Source organism: Pimephales promelas, chromosome 25 (genome assembly GCF_988280905.1).
Source record: "Pimephales promelas chromosome 25, fPimPro1.hap1.1, whole genome shotgun sequence".
Taxonomy (NCBI): Eukaryota; Metazoa; Chordata; class Actinopteri; order Cypriniformes; family Leuciscidae; genus Pimephales; species Pimephales promelas.
The window spans coordinates 17,367,928-17,388,246 of record NC_142793.1 but is presented as its reverse complement, the minus strand read 5'-3'; the positions used below and the strand labels follow the sequence as shown (position 1 = coordinate 17,388,246).

The following is a 20,319-nucleotide window of genomic DNA, read 5'->3' as shown; positions in this document are numbered from 1 at the left end:
TTTGAGTTCCGAAGATGAACGAAGGTCTTACGGGGTTGGAACAACATGAGGGTGAGTAAATAAATACTGACAGAATTTTCATTTTTGGGTGAACTAACCCTTCAAATGGTTTTCCATTTGTCAGTACTGAAAACAAACAAACAACATTTACTGCATTAAATTTATAATTAAATCACAAATGATAGTGAACAGACATAATTTAACATAACTTGTTTCAACAAACCCATAGCAATCAAAATGGAAGGCAAACAAAGTTGCAGTTCAAGTGTTTAATGCAGTAACTACAGAATGCATACATACAGGAAATAAGTAGCGGAACTAAAGGCAACTACAAATTACTACAAAATACAACACGCGGACCAATACATTTACAAAACATTCGAAATTCTTACAAAATGAGCTGTATTGGTCCTTTTTTGTTTTGCAAGTTGAATCTTTGTACAAACCACAAAGATCCAATTTACCAACAAATCTGAATATTTCCACAATTGTACAAGTGCCAGGGAGAACCTCCAACCCAAGATTTGTTTCCTCACAGGTGCAAAACTAGTGACCCCCCCACCCTGCAGTCCAGGACGTCGGTCCGATCCCATCAGCTCACCACACTGATAGCTCTCCCCTTAAAAACCAAACCTCAAAAAATAAAAAGAAATGAAACAAGACGGCTTCCTTAGCCACTACCAAGCTTTCAAACAAAAGTCAATCCGTCTTGAAGGCAAAAAATAATTTATGGAGTTTGGGGGAGCCAAACAGCAAGGAGTGAAATGTGCTCAAGCATGTGCCTCACCTTTGACAAAGAAATACTCAAAATCTGCTCTTAAATGTCCCTTTTTAATATTTACAATGAACATTTTTAATTGTTGAGGGAGGAAAAAAAAAAAGAAAAAAAAAAGAAACTCCTTATGTCGGATGCCGCCCGGTGGAAGGGGAGCGGTAGTCCAGTGCCGGCTGTGTGTGGATCAGATGTGCAGGGTGTTGGAGGGGCAAATGAAGGGTTGGGGAGAGAAGAGCTCTCTCTCTCTCACTCTCTGAACACAGGAGCAGTTCCTGCAGCCTAACTGGCACCTGTTCCCTCCATCACCTGCTGGGCCTGCTTCTGTCCCATGCAGCACTGAGCTACCGACTGGAACAACCTGCAGAGAGAGAGAGAGGAGACGTTGCAGATCTTGTAAAAGTGCAGAAAAAAAAATGGATCGTGTCATATTGGCCAACTTACTTCTCGATCTCTGGGGCGCAGTGCACAAAATCATGGCTCCAGAACTTAAAGGCAGGGTTCTTGATCAGCTCTATGAAGGTGATCAGCAGACCCCATGGGTGCGGCCTGTTCACAATCAACCTCTCCAGCAGGACCCTGCACGACAAGCACTTCAGTTAACTTCATTTATTAGATTGTATTGTTATTTACAAGAATTCTTGGTAACACTTTAAAGATTTTGAGTTCCATTTGTTAACAGTTTATGAACTAACAATTAAAAAGGATTATAAAGCATCATTTACTAATACATTATTAAAAACCAATGTTGTATCTTAACAGTTAATGGAACTAAAAATACATAAGTGAATCAGTGGGCGGGGCTAAATAGGCAGCGATGATGATTTTCTTCTGCAGAGTAGGGCTGTCACGATAACCACAATATTGTAGTACGTGCTACCGACAAGTCAACCGCAAAGGAATGCAAGAAACCACAGTAACCACAATATCATGTTTTCGTTTTTCATAAGCCTATACCCTTGTTTTGAACTTTGTGCAGGTGTATTGAATGTTGAATAAGTTAATGATAAAAAGACTGTTTGTCATGGTGATTTGTACAGAGGCTTTGTGCATTTGCACAGACAATGAATGAGAGAGATCGACTGAGCGAAAGCGAATACCTGCGTCTGTATGAGGTCAAGTCATATATTTGTAAAAAGGTTGCCGAGTCCAATTTGACTCATCACCCTTATAACATTTTAAATGTACTAGTTTTTGTGCATGCTGCGGACCACATCGTAACTCTTATTTATATAACAATAAATAAAATTGTGATAAAACCACATATCGCGCTATTGGTCCACTCAAAATAACCGCAAGGTAAATTCCTTCACCGCGACAGCCCTACTGCACAGGTGGTCTTTCGTCACACTATGTAATAATGTGACAAAATAAAACAAGTCGTTTTCTAAGCTGTGAATTCAATAAAAACTGTTTTTGTACTAAGAAAGCTGAGTTTTGAAACTTGCATGATCATTTTTAGAGTACAATGACCTCTTATGTCAAAACTTTAATAAAGTTAAAATTATCTTAGATGATTATTACTAAATTTCTGTCCTGTATCAGACGTAAAATGTACAAGTATCGGCTCCGTACAAATAACTGCATTCATTCTTACAAATTAAAATGTTTAAGCTGTTATTATTTCTTCAAAAATAAATAATTAAATGTCATACCTGGTGATCTGCTCTTGAATGGCTTCAGCATTGGCCTCGGCAAACAGATACAGCATGGTACAACTAAAGTAGTGTGTATGGCTGTTTGGATAACGCAGCTGATTGGCTATCGCATTCAGGAATAGATAGCGCCCTGGGAGGAGGAAAATAAGTCACAATTTAAACTAAAACTAGAGAGAGGGAACACAAAAACAACATTTTTTCCGCATCTCACCTTCAGTGTCTAGATCGACTGCGAGGTTCTGGAAGATGTCCATGTGTGCCGAGTGCGTGATGGTGCTCATGGAAGGAGTGCTACCTTTGTTGTGGATGTGGGCAATGGCCTGGGTTCCAACGTACAGCACGAGAGCATTGATCAGCTGAATGTTGTAGCGGTTTCCAGGCTCATTCGACACCTGGAGGTACAGTATGCAATTATTCATAAAAAAAATTAACAATTGAGCATGGTGAAGTCAAGATTGTGTTTAGACTCAGCTAGCTAATGTTTTACTGTCAAGAGCCTAATAATGCCACAAAAGATTAACTTACGAGTCTGTTGTGAACGGTTTTGTGATTCAGAGTGGCACCCTCTACCTGCAGGTTGCTGCGCAGCTCAGAGAGGAAGGTGACAGGAGAGCGGGTCTTGAGGTAAGAGTCAAGATCCTTCTTAAACTGGGACGGCATCACACCGGTGAAGTTAGTGAGGATGCGGGGAGCGATATTGATTTCACTCAGCATATCCACCTGGTGGAGAGACACCGATTATTATACGTGCAACGGTAGAACCTCAAGCATACTTTAAGAATCACATATGGTGTCAAGTGTGATGTGCAACTCTCTACCTTCAGATTAGGGGTGAAGGGGTCTGGAAGCCTCATGTTGCGGGGAAAGGCACTCAGGATCAGGTTCCTCAGCTGGATGCAATTGGGTGGGATGACGTCGCAAAATCCATAATGGTAGTCGCACAAGAATTCTGGGAAGTCGTGTAGCAGGACAAGCAGCACACGAAGTGTTCCCTTGGAGAATGCAGAGAAAAACAATGCAAGGTCACAAACTGACCCAGTGAACCACCATACAGGCTTTTGGAGGAAAGACTGCATTAATACCTTGTAGAGAATTTGCATAGGTTTGTTGAGTTCAACATTCCTTAGGAAGGGTGCAAGATACTTGAACAAATCTATCAGCAGCTGAGCATACATTGGCCAACCCTGCATGAGAGGAAAGAGATGTTTAAGGCACAGAGGGTAGTCAGCGATTGACTGGCATGAATATGGGATGTGGAGGGACCCAATCCTGCCCCTGAAAGGCCACTTTCCTGCAACTCCCTAGAAGTTTGGAGTAATCCTGAAGCTTTCGATTAGCCGTTTCAGATAATCAGAGAAATTTTGCAGGATAGTGGTCCTCCTGGAGCAGGATTGATGTATATTATACGGGAAACACAGACCTTTTGTTGTGGTGTGTGCGCAAGCATCCTGGCAATGAAGATGCGGTGAGAGATGAGCTCCAGCCAAGCATACACAAAACCAGGTGCTTTAGTCGGCCTCAGGATGTGAAAGGTGTTGCTAAAAGAGACGATGGTCCTTTAGTACTCAAAGACTGATCAAAACCATAAAGATGTTCACATTAGCAAAATTTCATTAACCATCATCAATAATGTAGATACGTCTGAAGCCTAGCTCACAAAACAAGCATGTTGGTAAATGCAAATCAGCTTTACCAACCTACATCAAGTTCCCAACCTCATGGATTCCCATTGAAACGACTGGATTCTGCCCACAAAAATTGGCCGAACAATGATAAATGTAACCAGATCTCAAGTCTAAAACTGTGCTTACCAGAAGGCAGTGAGGGTCTGGAAGTTGATGGTCTCCAGCACATGCTCAGGTGCATTAAGCTCCAGCAGGAGCATAATGAAGATTCGGTGGTATGGAAGCTGTTGGAACTCTGTCTGTCTCACATCGTGATCTTGGATCAACACACCTACCACAATGCCCAGAACCTGAAGCAAGACAAGAAATGCAGCATTAATCAAGACTTCCCAAAAAAAAAGTTAACATTGAGCCACAAACCGCTGTAAGCGTTCCAACCTTGTTGAGCAGGTTGATTTTAGTGACTGTGTTGGTGGCCTCTCCGGAGTGTTTGACCAGAAGGGCGATGAGCCGAACAAAAGCATCCAGGTTGTGGTAGCACTTGGCCCTGATGATGGCAGGGCTGGTGGTTGGGTGCTGCTGTTCGGCTTGAGCACGGTAACTGATCTCCACGCACATCTCTGTGCACAGCCGGAAGAAGCGAGTGATGAGGTCATCTGTCTTCAGGATGCCCTGCTGGTGCATCTGTGAACGAACAATGCAGGTGTGACAGAATGTAGTAACGCAGGCCAATTCTAGCCTTGAGAAAACTTTTGTAATTTGAGTGCTCTTTAACCTAGCTAACCTGGCCAACAAATGCAGAGAAGGCCTTAGTGCTGTCCCTTCCTGCAGCTGCTGAGTGGTACAGGTTGACCCATTCTCTTAGCAGGTACTCTGCCTTCTCTCTAAGACCTGGTGGGTCATCATACTCAGAGGCTTGAGAAATCCCAGAGTGCATCATGAAGTTTGGCCCACCATGGTGACGATCGATCATGGCCTCGTAGTTAGAGCGGACAACATCCATCAGCTGGGGCAAACTAGTTGTTACGCAGAAGTTGTCCAGATTACTTAAAAGTTCATTAAAAAAAAAGAACATTCACTTCAACAAGTGGTATAAATGGTATCTTACCCTTCAGGAGCATTGGCTCTGGAGTGGGCACTGGTCCTCATCAGTGTCTCAATGGTGTGGAAGAGATCTGCTTCAGTGATGTGGCTCCCGCTGCGTTCATCAACCAGAAGTAGCTTCACTAGCTGCATGGCGAACGCCACGGCCATGTAGTTCAGCCCGTTCTCCATGGACTGAAAACACAGAGGAGTAAGAATCGGCTCATTTACATCAGTTTCCTGACGTCAAGTCCGCGAGACACTATCCTCACCTGAGCCAGGTGTAAGTCGTACTGCTGCATGTTGACCAGGTGGTTTCTGATGAGGAGCTCTACGGCCTCAACGTTGTACTTGTATTCATCTCTGCACTCAATCAGGCATCTGCAGGGGGACATAGAAGAAAGGGTTAGGACCTTTAATACCCATCTATGCCAAAGAAAAACAAGTTTACGTCACAGTTGTGGTACTGGCCTGGTGATTTGTTTGTTGCACCACTGTGGACCGTAGGCACGACCATCCTGTAGGGCTTTCAGCACCAGCAGGTGGCACTCCCTGTAGCTTAGCAACAGATCAGTATCAGCACCACTGGTGGCATCCAGCAGACCCTCCACAGCCTGAGAGCAAGCAAGCAAAAGAGAAGTTAGCGAGAATTTAAGCGGAGACTGTATTGCAGGGGTGTCCAATCCTGCTCTTAGAGGACCAATGGTCCTGCAGAGTTCACAACATTTGCCTGGAAGTTTCTGGTGATCCTGAAGACCTTTCAGGTGTTAGCTCAAAGATGCAGATCAGTGGCCTTCCAGGAGCAGGATCGGATAACACTGCCATATAGGCTTATTCCCCAAGTTCCCCCCCCCAGAGATTATCTAACCTTTTGCAAAAGTCCCAGGGCAGCAATGCCATCACGGGAGTTCCTAGCCATGACAACTGCCTCCAGGAGGCTGCGTATGGCCTGGGTCTGTGGGTTCATGGCCAATGCTGGTGGAATAGCATGCAGGTGCTGCTCAAGGTCTGAGATGCACTTATCGTAGATGTGAGCCACATCATCAGTGGGCCATGCCTGTTGCTGCAATGTAGAAAAAGAACCTGTGAGTTACTTACCCAACGTGACCACCATACAAAATCTTTTCAAGAATGACAGGGGCTGTACCTTCATTGGTTGAGCAAGGAAACCAGTGGGCTGAGACAGGTCATTACTGGGTAGGAAGCCAGGAACATTTCGGGCGAACTCCTCATAAACAGCCAGCTGTTTAGGATCCACTCCACCGACCTGGAGAGGAGCAGAAAGTTAGAATCGAACGGTCAGAGAGAGTACATCAACTCAATGACCTTTGAGAAGCTTGCAGACACGTTTCCTCCAGGTTAAAAACAAGGCGTCGGTGGCAAAATTCTGATCATGTATTGTAATAAGTTAAAACTTGTGTTTTTCATAGACCACCATTTAGTGTTTCCCACAGTATTTTTGTGGGTGGAGATCGGTACCTCTAGGGGGGTCCGGGGACAGGACATGATATTGAAATTGTTTTAATGTTGAGCCCTGATTTGTTTTCCCCGAAGAGAATTACGTTGTAGAAAACGAAAGTAAGAGTGACGCACGTTCATTGCGTTTGACCGTGATGAGAGTTCCTTGTCTTTATTAAACACATTATAATGATTTTTCTGCAACCGATTAATTGGAACGCGTTTTATTACATTGCCAGCCCGAGCCGCAGATTATGATCTGCGCAGCACTACTGGCAAACTATTCGGTTTGAAAATGGACACAGGCCGGGAACCCGCAACAGAACAGTCACGCTGGAAAGTGTATCTGAGCATGTGACTGTCTTTCCGAGTTTTGTCGAGAGCTGGAGGCGGCACGAAATTTGACGGATGCGGCCGCCACGTAATTCTCAATGCAGGAAAAACCCTGGAAGAGCTCTTACCTTCAGTCTGATCTGCTCTGGCATACGCTCAGCCTGATAGGTGAGCACCATGGGGTCACAGTAGCGGCGGCCTTCTTGACGAGCGTGCTTCCTCAGCTCAAATTCCTGCAAGATAACGAAACGAATCAGATTACACTAGACGTGACAAGCAACTGTTGCAACAATTAGGACCGAGATCAGGGACTTACAGTTGCCAGTCTCTTGTCCATCTCAGGTCCAGCTTTCTCCACTGCTGTCTTTTGGATAAAGCAACACGCAAGCTCACAGTTGTCCTGTGCGATGCGAGCAGCCGCCTCTTCCATCATCTCTCTCTGCTGGGGTGTGGGTGCCTGAAATGTACGTTCATCCAGTCAAAATTCTTAAAGTCTTAATTTTGAGCTAGGAAGGGTGTCAATTTAAGTTACTCCATACCCTAAGAGCTGCTGCAAAGCTGTTCTTCAAGTTGGTGGCGATGCTCATGAGCAGCGGCTCTCTGCAGGTGATCATGGCCATGCCGGCGGTCAAGTTGCGCATCATGTGGTGGGCAGCCACACGCATGTGAGACTCCTCAGAGTCCAGCGCAAAGTCCTTCCGGACTATCTGCTCGCAGGTGGTCATGGCGATCTTGATTGATCGGTCTACCACTGGGTGCACAAGCTCCTGTACGGCACGCTCAATTGCTGGTCTCACGCACTGCTTCAGCTGAGGGTGGGCCTGCAGCAGTGGGATCTATAAAAAACAGTGAAGAAAGGGTAGTGTACAATTTAAAAGGATTCCAAAATAGAAAAAAATGATAAATTGACTTTATATAGTGTGAGACTAACGTTAACATTGATGGTGATGTGTGGGGCAAGACCAGCCAGGGCATACACATTGATGTCATGGTAGCTGAACTGTGGCGTGGGTGGCCCGGTGGCCGTACAGGTTGTGGTGGTGGCCGGAGTCGAAGGAGCGACTGTAAATGAAACAGAGTCTACTTATGGTTAAACGGGGAAACATAAAATGATATAAAAAGTATGCAAATTTACATGTGCCTGTTTTAGTGTTATACCTGTAGTAACTATAGGCAGCATTTCTTCAGGAGGCTTGGTCTCTTTCTTTGGTGCAGAGAGCTGCTCCTCCAAATTCTTCAGCTTCTCTTTGTCTCTCAGCAGGTTTCCTGGCTTCAGCTCACTGATGTCCAGAGACAGATTCTTGCAGAGCACCTCGATCTCAAACTTGAGGTTAAGCTGTAACAAACGAATTGTGGGACTCAGTGAAAACTACACAACCAGACGCTTATGGACCACATCCTTAGCGTCAATGAGAAGTGACTGACCTTTAAGTCATGTTCTTGGTGGAGCTCAGCCAGTACATTCATGATACCCATGGTCCAAGGATTCTGCGGTCTGAAGATCTACAAAACACAGCACAAATTAAGGTTATGTCCAGGTATTTGCAAAACTGGCCCTGACAGCAAGATTGGGGGAGAAATCTGCATGATGATTACCACACTCCGCAGACTTGATTCCAAGACTTTGGCCACAAAGGGAACAACATACAGTAACTCCTGCTGGCCTTTCACATAAGCCTCCAGCAAGAGAGACTTTAGCTCCAGATCCTATAAAAGAGAGCGAAACCATAAATGCAGTCACACACTAAATTGATTTTTTTTTTTTTTACTGGTGATTGATAATGAACTTACAGTGTACAGGATGGGTTTGTTTTTAGCAAGGGTGATCATTCCAAGCCAGTGACCCAAATTCTTCAGCAGGGATCGATCTGAGAAGTTAGCAGCTGCCTTATCAGAGGTAAGAAGGACCTGAGAAACAAAACGGGATAACATGAAGTCACCGTAACATAGATATACCTCATTGAACTTGCTATTTTTAAAAAAGTGTTTACCTTGATGTTTCTGTAAGTCTCATTGAGAACCATCTTAACAAACTCTGGGTTTTTCAGTGTGTCCAGAAAGTTAGAATACAGGCTGTGGAAGTTGGGCTCAATGCTGACGCGCTTCATGACCAGGTATTGAGAGACCCAGGGCATGAATTCTTCTTTCACAGTCTCTTTCAGTTCCTCCACCTTCAAAAAACAGCAAGAAATGGTTTAGGGGTTAAAAGCACAAACGTCTTGATATAAAACGCAGCATGCCAATGAAATAAATTCTAAAAACAAACCTTTTGGGTCATGTTTGATTGGGATAAGTTGTTGAAGATGAACGCAATCTTCTCTTGAACGTTCTCTGGGGGCTCAACGATCCTTTCAGTCTGGTCTGTGGCCACCAACAGGGTGTCAATGTTTGTGGTGTTGATTGAAGGCTGGGGGAAGAAATGAAAACATCAAATAACAGATGAGTGCATCTTAGTCACTGTTCCGTAAAATGCCATTTAATTATATTTACCATTGGTCTGTGTTCACTTACTGGCACGTCCTTCTTCGGTCCAACAGCTGTAGGTCTTGTGATGGTGGTGGTTTTGGCAGCAGTGGTGGTCGTTGTGGCTGTGGTCACTAAGGTGCTGGCTTGGACAGGTAGGGGGGCTTTAGGGGTCTGAGACTGAGCTTGAGCCTGGGCTAGAGCCAGGCTGCCTGGGGTGGTAATGGAGCCCTGCATCTTCACAGGAGGGTCTCTGGATTGCTGGCCATACTCTATATACTACACAGAAAATGGACAACATACAACAGGATACTTATTCAGCTGGAAGTTTAACCGATTAGTGCAGAGTGAAAATTATGGAAAGATGCTGTAGGCATCTACCAAAATGAAACTGAAATAGGTTACCTCTTGTAAATGGTGCGGGAACTGCAGGAAATGGGCTATTGATGCCAAGTGCTGACAGTACTGGGGATAGTCCTTCAGTCTGAGGATTTAAAGATTTAAAACAAATTTAATATTCTTCCAAATGAGATCTTTATTTTATGTTAGCTGGAAAAACATGAAAAACTAGTGACAGTACCTATTTTTAAATCTATCTAGAGCAGCAATCCCAAAGTAATACATCTTTGACCCGAAAGGTTTGCGTAAGGCTTCCAGGACGTATCGTAAGGCCAAGCCCAGCGCCATGTAAGTGACCAGGCCCTTCTCAATGATTCCCCCAAAGAGGCATGCGGTGATGTGCAGCTCTTTGTCTGGATACTGAGGGAAGAATCTGTACTCCTCAAACAGATTCCTCAGCATGCAGTTAAAAACTTCCCGTTCCCGCTTGATGTTCGAGTCCTTAAATCTCTGCAGCATTTCCAGCACCTACATTAAAAGAATAACGATGAATGTGAAAGCTGCACCTGGGAAATTAGAGTTGAGGTATTAGGAATGAGCTAGTGTCATTCCTCTCATTCAGTTCTAATTCAATCTCACCTCATCCACAGACATCGTGGGGTGTGGTGGATGGTTGTAGATGCGCTGGAAATAGCTGTTGGCCTCGTCGTCAATCTCCTTACTAAAGTGCTGGTTTGCCTCGGGCCACACCTGAGAAAGGTCAGCTGCAACAGAGAAAACCCAGTTACCGCACATGTTAAAAGATCAACTAAAGTGCAAATTCAGAGAAAACAAAACAGAAGTTCCTGGCAAACAGCTTGTTTTCCATCATAGGTCTAATGGAAGGAAATGGATGATATTTTCACACGGATCCAAACTAGTTGCCAAAAACATTCTGCAGTAATGTAGACTGACCTGTATTTCCTCTTAGATTGTAATTATATTTTTTTGGCCCAGGGATGAAAATTACACAGGTTAAAGACACTTTGAAATGGATGTCAAAGGGATTTTGAGAAACTGAGGGCCGGTTTTGAGAGGAAATACAGCTTGAGGCACCTGGCACTCTCAGCCACACCACCACTTACAGGCCTTCATCTTACTCTGCTGAAACGTGGGAGGGTTTAGCCCCGGTGTGCTCATCTTCCTGGTGCCAAAGGGGTCACTGCCGACGGCAGGCATGCCCAAACCTGAGCCAATCCCAGTCAAGCTTGAGCTCAGAGGACCTTGAGAAGTAGTTCAAGAAATTTGCTGAAATTCTAATTCTTTTGCAATTGGTCCAAACTTGAGGCTGAACTACTGTTTATCAGTTTATTTTCAGAGTTTGTAAATTCACAGTAGTCTTATGGTACCTTGGAGCTGTGAAGAGAGGGGGTTGATTCCTGGGAAAGCTGTGCTGGGGTTTGGGTTTGGTAGGTTTGAGAAGGCTTTGGCTGGGGACTGGGGGTTACTGAAGGCAGAGCCCTGCAGGTTGGGGAACCCTTGCATGCTCGGAGTATGAGAAGTGGACGAGACACCTAGACTCAAAGAGCTCATCGCAGAGAGAGGGTCCATCTGGAATAGAACAGGACAGATTTGAGAACAACACCATCAAAATGCAGTAGCAATCTTCAGTAAGGTAGGTCACAGTTACTTGAACAGGTGAGATAGCATCTAAGCTGCTGGTGCTGGGAGCTCGTCCCTTTGGCAGGACTCCTGGTGGCGGCTGCCGGGCCTTATTCATCACATTGCTACAGTTGGCCACCATTGTCAAGATTGTCTCTGACAGCTCTTGAGACACACTCCTGCTCAAAAGAAGCCAGCAACAAAACCAAGTGATTAACTGCAACCCAACCATTTTCTTGAAATGCTAGAAACATGTAAAGGCTCTATACGGACCCTGCACAAGACTGCAGACATGCAAGCATTGTAGCCAGTGTTTCAGGAGGAAGTTGAGCACTCTTCGGCTGGTCTTTCTCTGGGGTCAAACCACCCATGATAGAGGGACATCGTCTCTTCAGGAACGTGACGCACGCCTGGATGAATGGCTCCTAACGGAGGAAGACGGAACACGTCAGCCTTTATTGACTTCAAATACATTGCCGAACAAAAGTTTTGGGGTCAGTAAGATTTGTAGTTTTTGGAAAGAAATCATTAGACCATCATTTATATTCAACCGATATTTTTTAAAATAGATACTGGATTAAAAACAAGCATAACACTCAAAGTAAAACAGTGCTGAACTGAAATATGCTAAATAAACAAATATAAATATATATATAAATTGAGCATGCATATTACCAGGATATTGGCTGTTTTACAATTATAAAGCCTTTATTAATGCTCTTATTCTGCATGACCATATTATACATCCCTACACAATACCTAAACTTAAAATCTACCTTACTAACTATTAAGAAGCAGCAGTAATTAGGAGTTTGAGGCAAAAATCATAGTTAATAGTGAGAATTGGACAAACTAAAGTTTGACCATAAATACTTACCGACCCTAAACTTTTGAACAGTAGTGTAAATTTGAATGTTTACTTACCCCATGCTCTCGTATTTTGTCAGTGAGCCATTTGTCAAGTTTGAGGTATTCACGGCGAGAGGCAAGTGCAGCAAGGTCAATTACAAAGGCAAATGGAGTACCATTCAGCAGCATTGATAGAGACTGCAATGTACAGAAACATGTTTCAGAACCAATTTTGCATAAGAACCGTTTCTCAGTTCCCAAACATATTCTCTACGGCATGAAAAAGATTGGTACCTTCAAGTCCTGAGCCACATCCAGGATACGAGATAGCTTGGCCTGGTCATATTGCTCTCCTCTCATGTACCACTCGGCCATAGAGTGCATGATCAGCTGGCGGATTGAGGGGGACTGGCCCTGGAAACACAACCCAGGCACATTAATAAACAGTAACAACAGTAATGAAGCTGTATCATTCAAATAGATGTCAAATCCACCCACCTGTCCATGCCAGGCATAGTGCAAGATGATGGCGGAGTTGGGGTGGTTGCCCAGGAAGATGGGCATGAGGGTAGAAATGAGCTCATGACGCAGTGTGTGCCAGGAGGTGCTGATCTGTAGCAGTGCCAACACCAACATGTCTGGGCAGTGCTTGATGGGAAAGCTAAAGAGCTGCTTCACCTGCTCATAATGCCCAACTTCAGATAGGCGCAAAAGGCTCTCCACAAGGTCCAAGCTCTTCCTGTTGACCAAATCGAAAGGAGAGGATTAAACATACAGATGGACCAAACAGTGAGGGTTTTGGAAAGACTAGATTGTTTAAATGGCTCAGCACTAACCATGTAGCTATCTCTCTGTTGTCATCCTCAGGTGGGGCCTTCAGGATGTCAATAGCAACCGTATGACAGGGGTAGTCAGCAAAGCAGAACACTTCAGGACTCATCAGGGAGTGCTGAATGAATGATAACTAGAGAACACAACAGTAGGGATTCAATATGCTACTTCATGTCCATTGCAAAGTTCTGGACGACTAATTTAATATGATTTGGCAATGATTAAAAACCTTACCTGTCCTTCTGCATGCTTCCACGGTCTGTAGATGAGATCCACTGGGAACACCTCCATTCCCAGTCCCCTCTGGACCCCATATACCACTATCTGAAGCCCCTTACTGTCCCGGATCAGAAAGCCAGGGTGATCAAGCTCATAGGTCACTTCTTTGAAATTCAGATTGGGGTTCTGAGGAGAATAAACACAGTCAAATACAGCTAATAATATGGGGAAATTAAGCTGCACAACTTGGTAAAGCATTTAAAATGAGAGCGCCATGATTAATTAAAACCACAATATGGCTTAGTGCGATTATACAATTCATTTAAATGTATGCACTGCAATCTATGTTGCGTATATTCACTCTGCTCTGTTTTTTCGTCGCTTATAACAGGCATTTAGGACAAGAATCCTCCAGAATGTGCAGCTGCAGTCTAATCTAAAATAACAAGAACCTTACCACTTCTTTGACCACATCAATCAGAACTTCAACATTCCAGGTGTGTGCCTGAGAACCATCACTCTTGTCCTTCCCATCACTCCAGATCCCTCCGCCCACTGGATTGGAAATGGACTACAGATACACAAACAAGTTATTCAAACCTGCTCACACTTCCTAATCTCCATTTAATCAAGCTTTGTTACAACAGAATTCCAGCAGAACCAAAAACACACCCAGAGAGAACGTACCTGTAGGCCAATGCCGTCTGACAGCCCGGAGTGAGTGCGGGCCATCATGCCCAGCACTCTGGCCACCTGGCTGGCTGTGACCTCTCGCACCCCATACTGCAGGATTATGTTCCTGCACTCTTCAAGACTGTGGAAACATCCATCAATAAATACATGGGAATCCCTTTAAATGTCAACAGTTACAATTAAATTCTCTAATGGAGCACAAAACTTTTAATAAACACCAACCACATTTATAGCAAAAGCACATGCCAAAATCCTTAAAAAGACAAAACCAATGCACATGTTTGGAACATGGGATTGTGCAAATGACTTCATTTTCAGGTTTTAGTTAATACCTTGCACAAAAGCCATAGCCAACTTCTTGCATGAAGTCAGCAAGGGAACTCTCCATCATGGTCTTGTTTAAGTCTCCAGAGTCTGGCAGGATCCTGTCCATGAGAATGTCCCGTTTGTCAGGGTACAGCAGTGGTGCGAGCACCACAGGACAGCGCTCCTGCGGGAAATCTGGGACACAAACAAAAACACAGGACTAAATGACTCTAGAGCACAGCATGAGAACTAGCAAAATACAACATGCAAGCAGCCATCTTGTAGTTGATTTTTCCACTAACCTCTGCACAGTGTTTTGAGGAACGCGTCAATCTGCTCTTGTCCGACTCCGCTCGTGCCCTTCTGCCCGAACAGAAGATGGGAGAGGAGCAGATGCAGAACCTCTATGGCAATGTCCTGGAAGCCACCTTCCTGATTCCCTCCGAGGTCCGCGTCCACGTACGAGCGGAGAAGGTCAGGAAGCTTCTGCTTCACAAACTGAGCAGCTGTGGAAGCAAGCAACCAGGGTTTGCTGCGCCGAAAACTTGCATCTAATGCCCAAGAAACGAAACTGAAACAAATAATTCAGGAAGTGAAGACTTACCAAACCCTCGAAGGTCTGCGTTGCTGGAGTTCAGCAGAGCAAGGCCAAAAATCACCTGGTGAGAGAGACATATTTAGTTCTCACATTCATTTGATAAACTATTTTTGACTTTTTGGAATATATTGGAAAGCTTCTTGCCTACCTCTTGAACCTTGCTTAGCTTGAGAACTTTACTCAGCTGAGTAAATAAATGAGGTGACGGTTTCAAACTCTACAAACAAGCAACCAATGAACAAATTGTATTATAAACAAGCACTTAATCAAGACTGGCATTGAATATAAAAGGTTAAATTTGAAAGGTAGATGAAAAAACCTTTTGATAGTGCAGGGGATTGTCAATGGCGTAGCAAAGCGTTGAAATAAAATTTGGTTTCGTAATAAGAGACACACACTCCTGGATCAGAAATTGTGTCTGAAGCAAATAAGAGATGGGAGATGACACATGAAACAAATCTTGAAACTAATATGCTTTTATTTTTGACAAACAGTCTCCATTTTCAAAGCAGAAGCTACATATGTTACCTGGTGAAAATCTTTGCCACTGCTTTTACCATCGCCACTGAAATCCACATGGGAAAAGAGACAGCGTAATAAATGCCGGTCTGCCTCAGGGCCGTGACGATTCACAATCTGAGAAAGTGATGCATCAAATTATAAGTTTAGTTTACTGATAATATTCCAGGTTAAAAATTGATAAGCACGGCCATGTTCAGACTGCGAGCAAAAACTCAATTTTTTTTGCATCACTCTTAACACGACACAACAATAACGACAAAACTGGTGACAACGCTAGTATTCATATGATATTTAAATGGTATGTCCAACGATTGTGCCATTTTCCTGTGCAACTCGATAGGGCGCTTATTTGGATAGCGAGACAGCGATCCTTTTTGAAAGCCTCATCACATTCATGGGTACGTCTACATCTTTACCAAAGCAACCCTTGCAGATAGCTTGGTTTTAATTTGACAAATCTTTTTACCCCATACCCAGGATAGTCTGCCTGTAGATCTAATTTGAGGAAAAAATCCAATTTGCCTGCAGTCTGAACATAGCATAAGTGTATTTATGACACTAAAACACTAATCCACTCACATGTTGTATTTCTTGCTGGCTGGCTCTGTAGTTTTTCTTAGTTAAATTGTCCACCAGGTAGCTGATTTGAGACAAAGCCAGCGAGAGCGAGTCAAGATTCATTGCTGGTTGGGGCGGAAGCAGGCGGCCGAGCCCGGCGCAAAATCACCATTATTCCCCTTTAGTCACTTCAGTGATAGGTTACTTCTGTCAGTCCCCCCCCCCCCCCAAAAGGTGTGAAAAGTGTCTGGTTTCCAACAAGCAGAGTCTCTGGGTAGATGCTGATTCCAAGTAATGTCCTTCAGTGCACTTCTTAGTGTAACATCTGGAATGAAATACAAAAAGCAATTAGAAAGGGCGAATTAAAACTCGCGCACAGTAGATCTTTAGTTGCCGTATAAAACATTCAACAACATGTCCATAACACACTTTAACACCAAATAAAATCACACACATTAATGGCAACATTAAAGAGACAGTTCACCCCAAAACAAATAGGTCATTTACTTGTTCCAAACCTGTATGACTGTATGAACGCAAAAGATGATATTTTGAGAAATGTCTTGTTTTCGGTCCATATGAAAGTCAACATTCATCGAAATATCTTATTTTGGGACCGGACTTAATTATTTCTGTGGAACTCAAATGACATAATACACATACAATGTATTTTACGGGCTGGCGAACCTTAAGCCACGCAGAGGGATCTGTCCAGCACAGGAAAAAAAACTCCCTCACTTTAATAGTAATTAATTATAGCACCTAACATAATAAACAGGCTGCGAGACTTTTGAGGAATGATTACCTCAAAATGTACATGCGTATGCAATTGAGGGCTTTTATTTAAATTAAATACCGGTACAGACAACTCTTTAGCTATTATCCCTCTGCGTGTAACTGTTGCACGTCAAAGCATTTTTATATACGGACACATTGGTCTTAGCACCAAATTAGCTAGTTGAGCGCAGTGAGTGCTTCGATGTTGCCGACCCCTTGTCTAATGTATTAGTCTTATAAGGTTATTTTGTCATCCGACAGAATTTGATTGTCCCTCCTCCACTATACAAGGAAAGCTGCAACAGTTGGCTGCATAAAGAAGCCAACATTTCATGCTTCATTTTTTCCCCCGGTAGGGATAGTTCACCCAAAAATTACTCACCCTCATGTCGTTCCAAACCCGTAAGACTTTTGTTGTTCTTCCGAACACAAATAAAGATATTTTTGATGAATTCTGAGGGCTTTCTGTCCCTCCATAGACAGCTACACAACTAGCACTTTGACGCTTCAAAGTTCATAAAGACGAATCCATCTGAATTAAGCGGTTTGGCTAAAATTCACACATCAGCTGTGGTAAACTGAAGCTCAAGCATGTTCGCTTGAAGCGTGGGAACCAATGAAGTTAATTTGCAAGTTACACAGCACGTTTGAGCTTCCGCAAGAACCAATAAGATTCATTCTCCAAGTTTTACACAGCATGTTTGAGCTTCAGCAAGAAGTTTGTCAAGCAGGTTCGTTCTGTTTATGTTAGCTGACCAATGTTTGTGTGAATAAAAGACTATTCAATCTTTTAATCACAAAGCAAGGGTGTCTACAGAAAATTTGGACTAAACCACAATTCATATGGATAAGTTTTACGATCTCATTATGAATTTTTCGTAGCGTCGAATTGTCAGTTGTGAGGGACAGAAATTTATCAGATTTCATCAAAAAGATCTTCATTTGTGTTCCAAAGATGACTGAAAGTACTATGGGTTTGGAACAAGATGAGAGTGAATAATTAATGACAGAATTGTAATTTTTGGGTTAACTATCCCTTAAAGTGCATCATCAAGGTATTTCAAGAGCACTTTATTTTTTAATTTATTTATTTATATTATTATTTATATTACACAATGGTATAGAATAGTCAATAAGTATACAAATTAGTATGTGAGCAAATAGCAGAATTTTCATTTTGGGGGGAACTGTCCCTTTAAAAACGTTCAACATACTAAGATTCTAACACTCAATTCATTAAAACCTTCAAATTTAAATGTCAATTGAAGCATTTTAAATTTCAAAATGTTTTAGAGCCCTATTTCCAAATTTTCCGACACTTTCTGTTTTATTTTTAACGCGCGTAGGGAAACTGAACGGTACAGCTGCAAAACCGGAAGTCATACACACTCAGACTCACAGGCCTCGACTAAAATTGAAGGGTCGCACAAACAGAGTAAATAAACCTTTATAACGTTCGGTTCCTGCTACAATAAAGCCGACGCTTGTAAGTACATTTATGAGGAAATAGATGTATGAAGTGTGACTTTTGAAACCTAAAACAATCAAGACTGTTGTCCACAACAACATGTTTTCTGAACTCATCTAACGGCTAAAGGACATTCTTGAAATATTGAGTGCAAACAATTGAAAATACAAAAAACCCAAACGATTTTAAAGGGCAGTTATTAAGCAATAATAATACATAATAGTTTCAGTTACAAACGCTAGTCACGTAAAACACAGATGACTGGCGAAGACGTTATGTTACTTGAATAGAAATTATCCTGTATTACAAATAGGAACGTGTCATTTTCACGAAACAACTCCCAACAACAATTTGACTTCAAACGATCAAACACTCCCAGCTTGGCTGTGGAAAACACCGTTAGCATTCCTAGTGCTAACTCATCTTTCATCCAAGTTGCTTCTTATTTATCAATAACGTTACCTATGTTACATAATTATGATACGAAACGGCTCTTCGGATAGAGTTTTATCCCCTACTCAATTAAATTAACTCCCGATAGTTTTTAAGTCAGATTCAAGAGCAGTCATGCTAATCCAGTGCTGGCTAACAGCTAGGCTAAGCTAACAGCCTAAAACCTCATTGTTTCGAACGGTGACGAGCACTAGCCTGTTCCCGACATGCTCATCGAGATCACTTAGCTGACAGGACCAGTCTGCTTGTTTGTTTTAGGCATTAATGTTAGAAATGCACAACAGGCAAGAGTTATGATTGCCAGTACAAGTAAGACACTGGCAAAAACGTCCATATCATACAGTTCTAACATGAGTATTGCTAAAATGTGGCAACCAAACACCTTACTCATGTATAAAGTCGTATTAAATGCACTGGTAGTTGCTTAAAAACAATTTAGTATACATGATAAGAACATGTGAAGCAGTGCAAGTGATAATAAACAGTCATGCAGGTTTGCATACAGCTATACACTGTTGTCGTCCGGGCCTCGCTCAACACATTTATATGGTTGGAGAAACAGAGCAAGGCAACAAACTCGGTGTCTAAAATCACTCCAGTGATCATGTAGTTAGCTATAGCGCGAACCACAAGAGCCTTCCTTATATTCATAAAGTTTTCAAAATGCTTATTAATGGTCAAATCAACCGAACTACTAACGACCATTAACCGTGATCGTACCAGTGCGCGGAGAGTCGGTTGGGATTTTAAGTCTTTTTGGCCGTTAAAACCACCAGCAAGGTAAGCTACATGCTAAAGTAAAGAGCTAACGTTAAATTAGCCGAGCAGACTACATATGATAAGCAAATCATATATTCAGCTATTTGTGAGATTTTAACGAAACCCCGAACGCAGCGAGAGGACGCGTTACCTCGATCCTGGAAAAATTACGAGCGGATGATCATTTTGGTCGTATTTCTTCGTTCTGATCTTGACTGATAAAAGGTCGCTTTCTCCCTCGGTTCGGTTTGGGTTTTTCAAAATAAAATGGCGACTGTCAAGGCACGCGCGCGCACCTAGTGCGGTGGTTATTGAGCTCGCGCACGACGCACGAGCTCGCGACTACAAAACATATTAAATGACGCGCACTGACACCCCTCTCAACATGCGCACAAATGGTGCAAAGTGACGGAGGCTTCGCGCAGATGCAAACGCTCACCTGTTGCTGTGGGAATGGATTGACAATTAGATAGAATTGGATCTCTGCAGTTTTGTTGTTGTTGTTTTCTAAATAAGAATTGAATAGATCTGAAAACACTTTTTTAAATGAAAGATCCGTTTATGATTGTTCATGAAAAATAATTAAATAAATATGATTTTTTATTTTATTTGTTGATTTGTATATATATATATATATATATATATATATGAAGAGTTCAGATGCAAAAACCTCTAAATGCCATTTGAAATTTTCTTCTTTAATGATGATTTTTAATCAAACTTGTATATTTAAGTTCAGTAATTTCACTTAAATGGCAATGATAATTACCTATTAATTGTTATTTAAGTGAAATTACTGAACTTAAATATACAAGTTTGATAAAAATCATCATTAAAGAAGAAAATTTCAAATGGCAATTTAGAGGCTTTTGCATCTGAACTCTTCATATATATATTATATTCATATTTTTTTT

The 20,319-nt window shown here is 42.5% G+C and overlaps 1 protein-coding gene across 7 annotated transcripts; it reads right to left on the bottom strand.

Annotated features, from left to right (window-relative positions):
- Window positions 1-254: 254 nt before the first annotated feature.
- cnot1 (CCR4-NOT transcription complex, subunit 1) lies at window positions 255-19,715 on the bottom strand. 7 transcript variants are annotated; one of them, XM_039646949.2, is made up of 49 exons: window positions 19,557-19,715; window positions 15,970-16,273; window positions 15,397-15,504; window positions 15,188-15,286; window positions 15,017-15,085; window positions 14,875-14,929; window positions 14,573-14,776; window positions 14,297-14,465; window positions 13,959-14,085; window positions 13,729-13,842; window positions 13,287-13,457; window positions 13,058-13,185; window positions 12,720-12,960; window positions 12,516-12,635; window positions 12,297-12,419; window positions 11,646-11,797; window positions 11,401-11,551; window positions 11,120-11,321; window positions 10,856-10,993; window positions 10,371-10,495; window positions 9,973-10,259; window positions 9,798-9,876; window positions 9,420-9,671; window positions 9,196-9,336; window positions 8,921-9,100; window positions 8,721-8,837; window positions 8,526-8,636; window positions 8,355-8,432; window positions 8,088-8,265; window positions 7,861-8,009; window positions 7,469-7,765; window positions 7,246-7,386; window positions 7,058-7,162; window positions 6,286-6,405; window positions 6,007-6,201; window positions 5,610-5,752; window positions 5,411-5,519; window positions 5,164-5,333; window positions 4,840-5,071; window positions 4,494-4,739; window positions 4,242-4,405; window positions 3,851-3,968; window positions 3,513-3,614; window positions 3,249-3,422; window positions 2,956-3,150; window positions 2,642-2,822; window positions 2,428-2,560; window positions 1,217-1,351; window positions 255-1,133 (listed from the first exon to the last, which is right to left on the bottom strand). In XM_039646949.2, exons 2-49 carry the CDS (start codon window positions 16,069-16,071, stop codon window positions 1,055-1,057), a joined length of 7,209 nt encoding a protein of 2,402 aa, XP_039502883.2. In that variant the 5' UTR covers window positions 16,072-16,273; window positions 19,557-19,715; the 3' UTR covers window positions 255-1,054. The 7 variants fall into 7 exon arrangements, with proteins under 7 accessions (XP_039502883.2, XP_039502890.2, XP_039502885.2 ...); XM_039646956.2 differs by having other exon boundaries at window positions 3,001-3,150; XM_039646951.2 differs by having other exon boundaries at window positions 7,861-7,991.
- Between the last annotated feature and the right edge of the window lie 604 nt (window positions 19,716-20,319).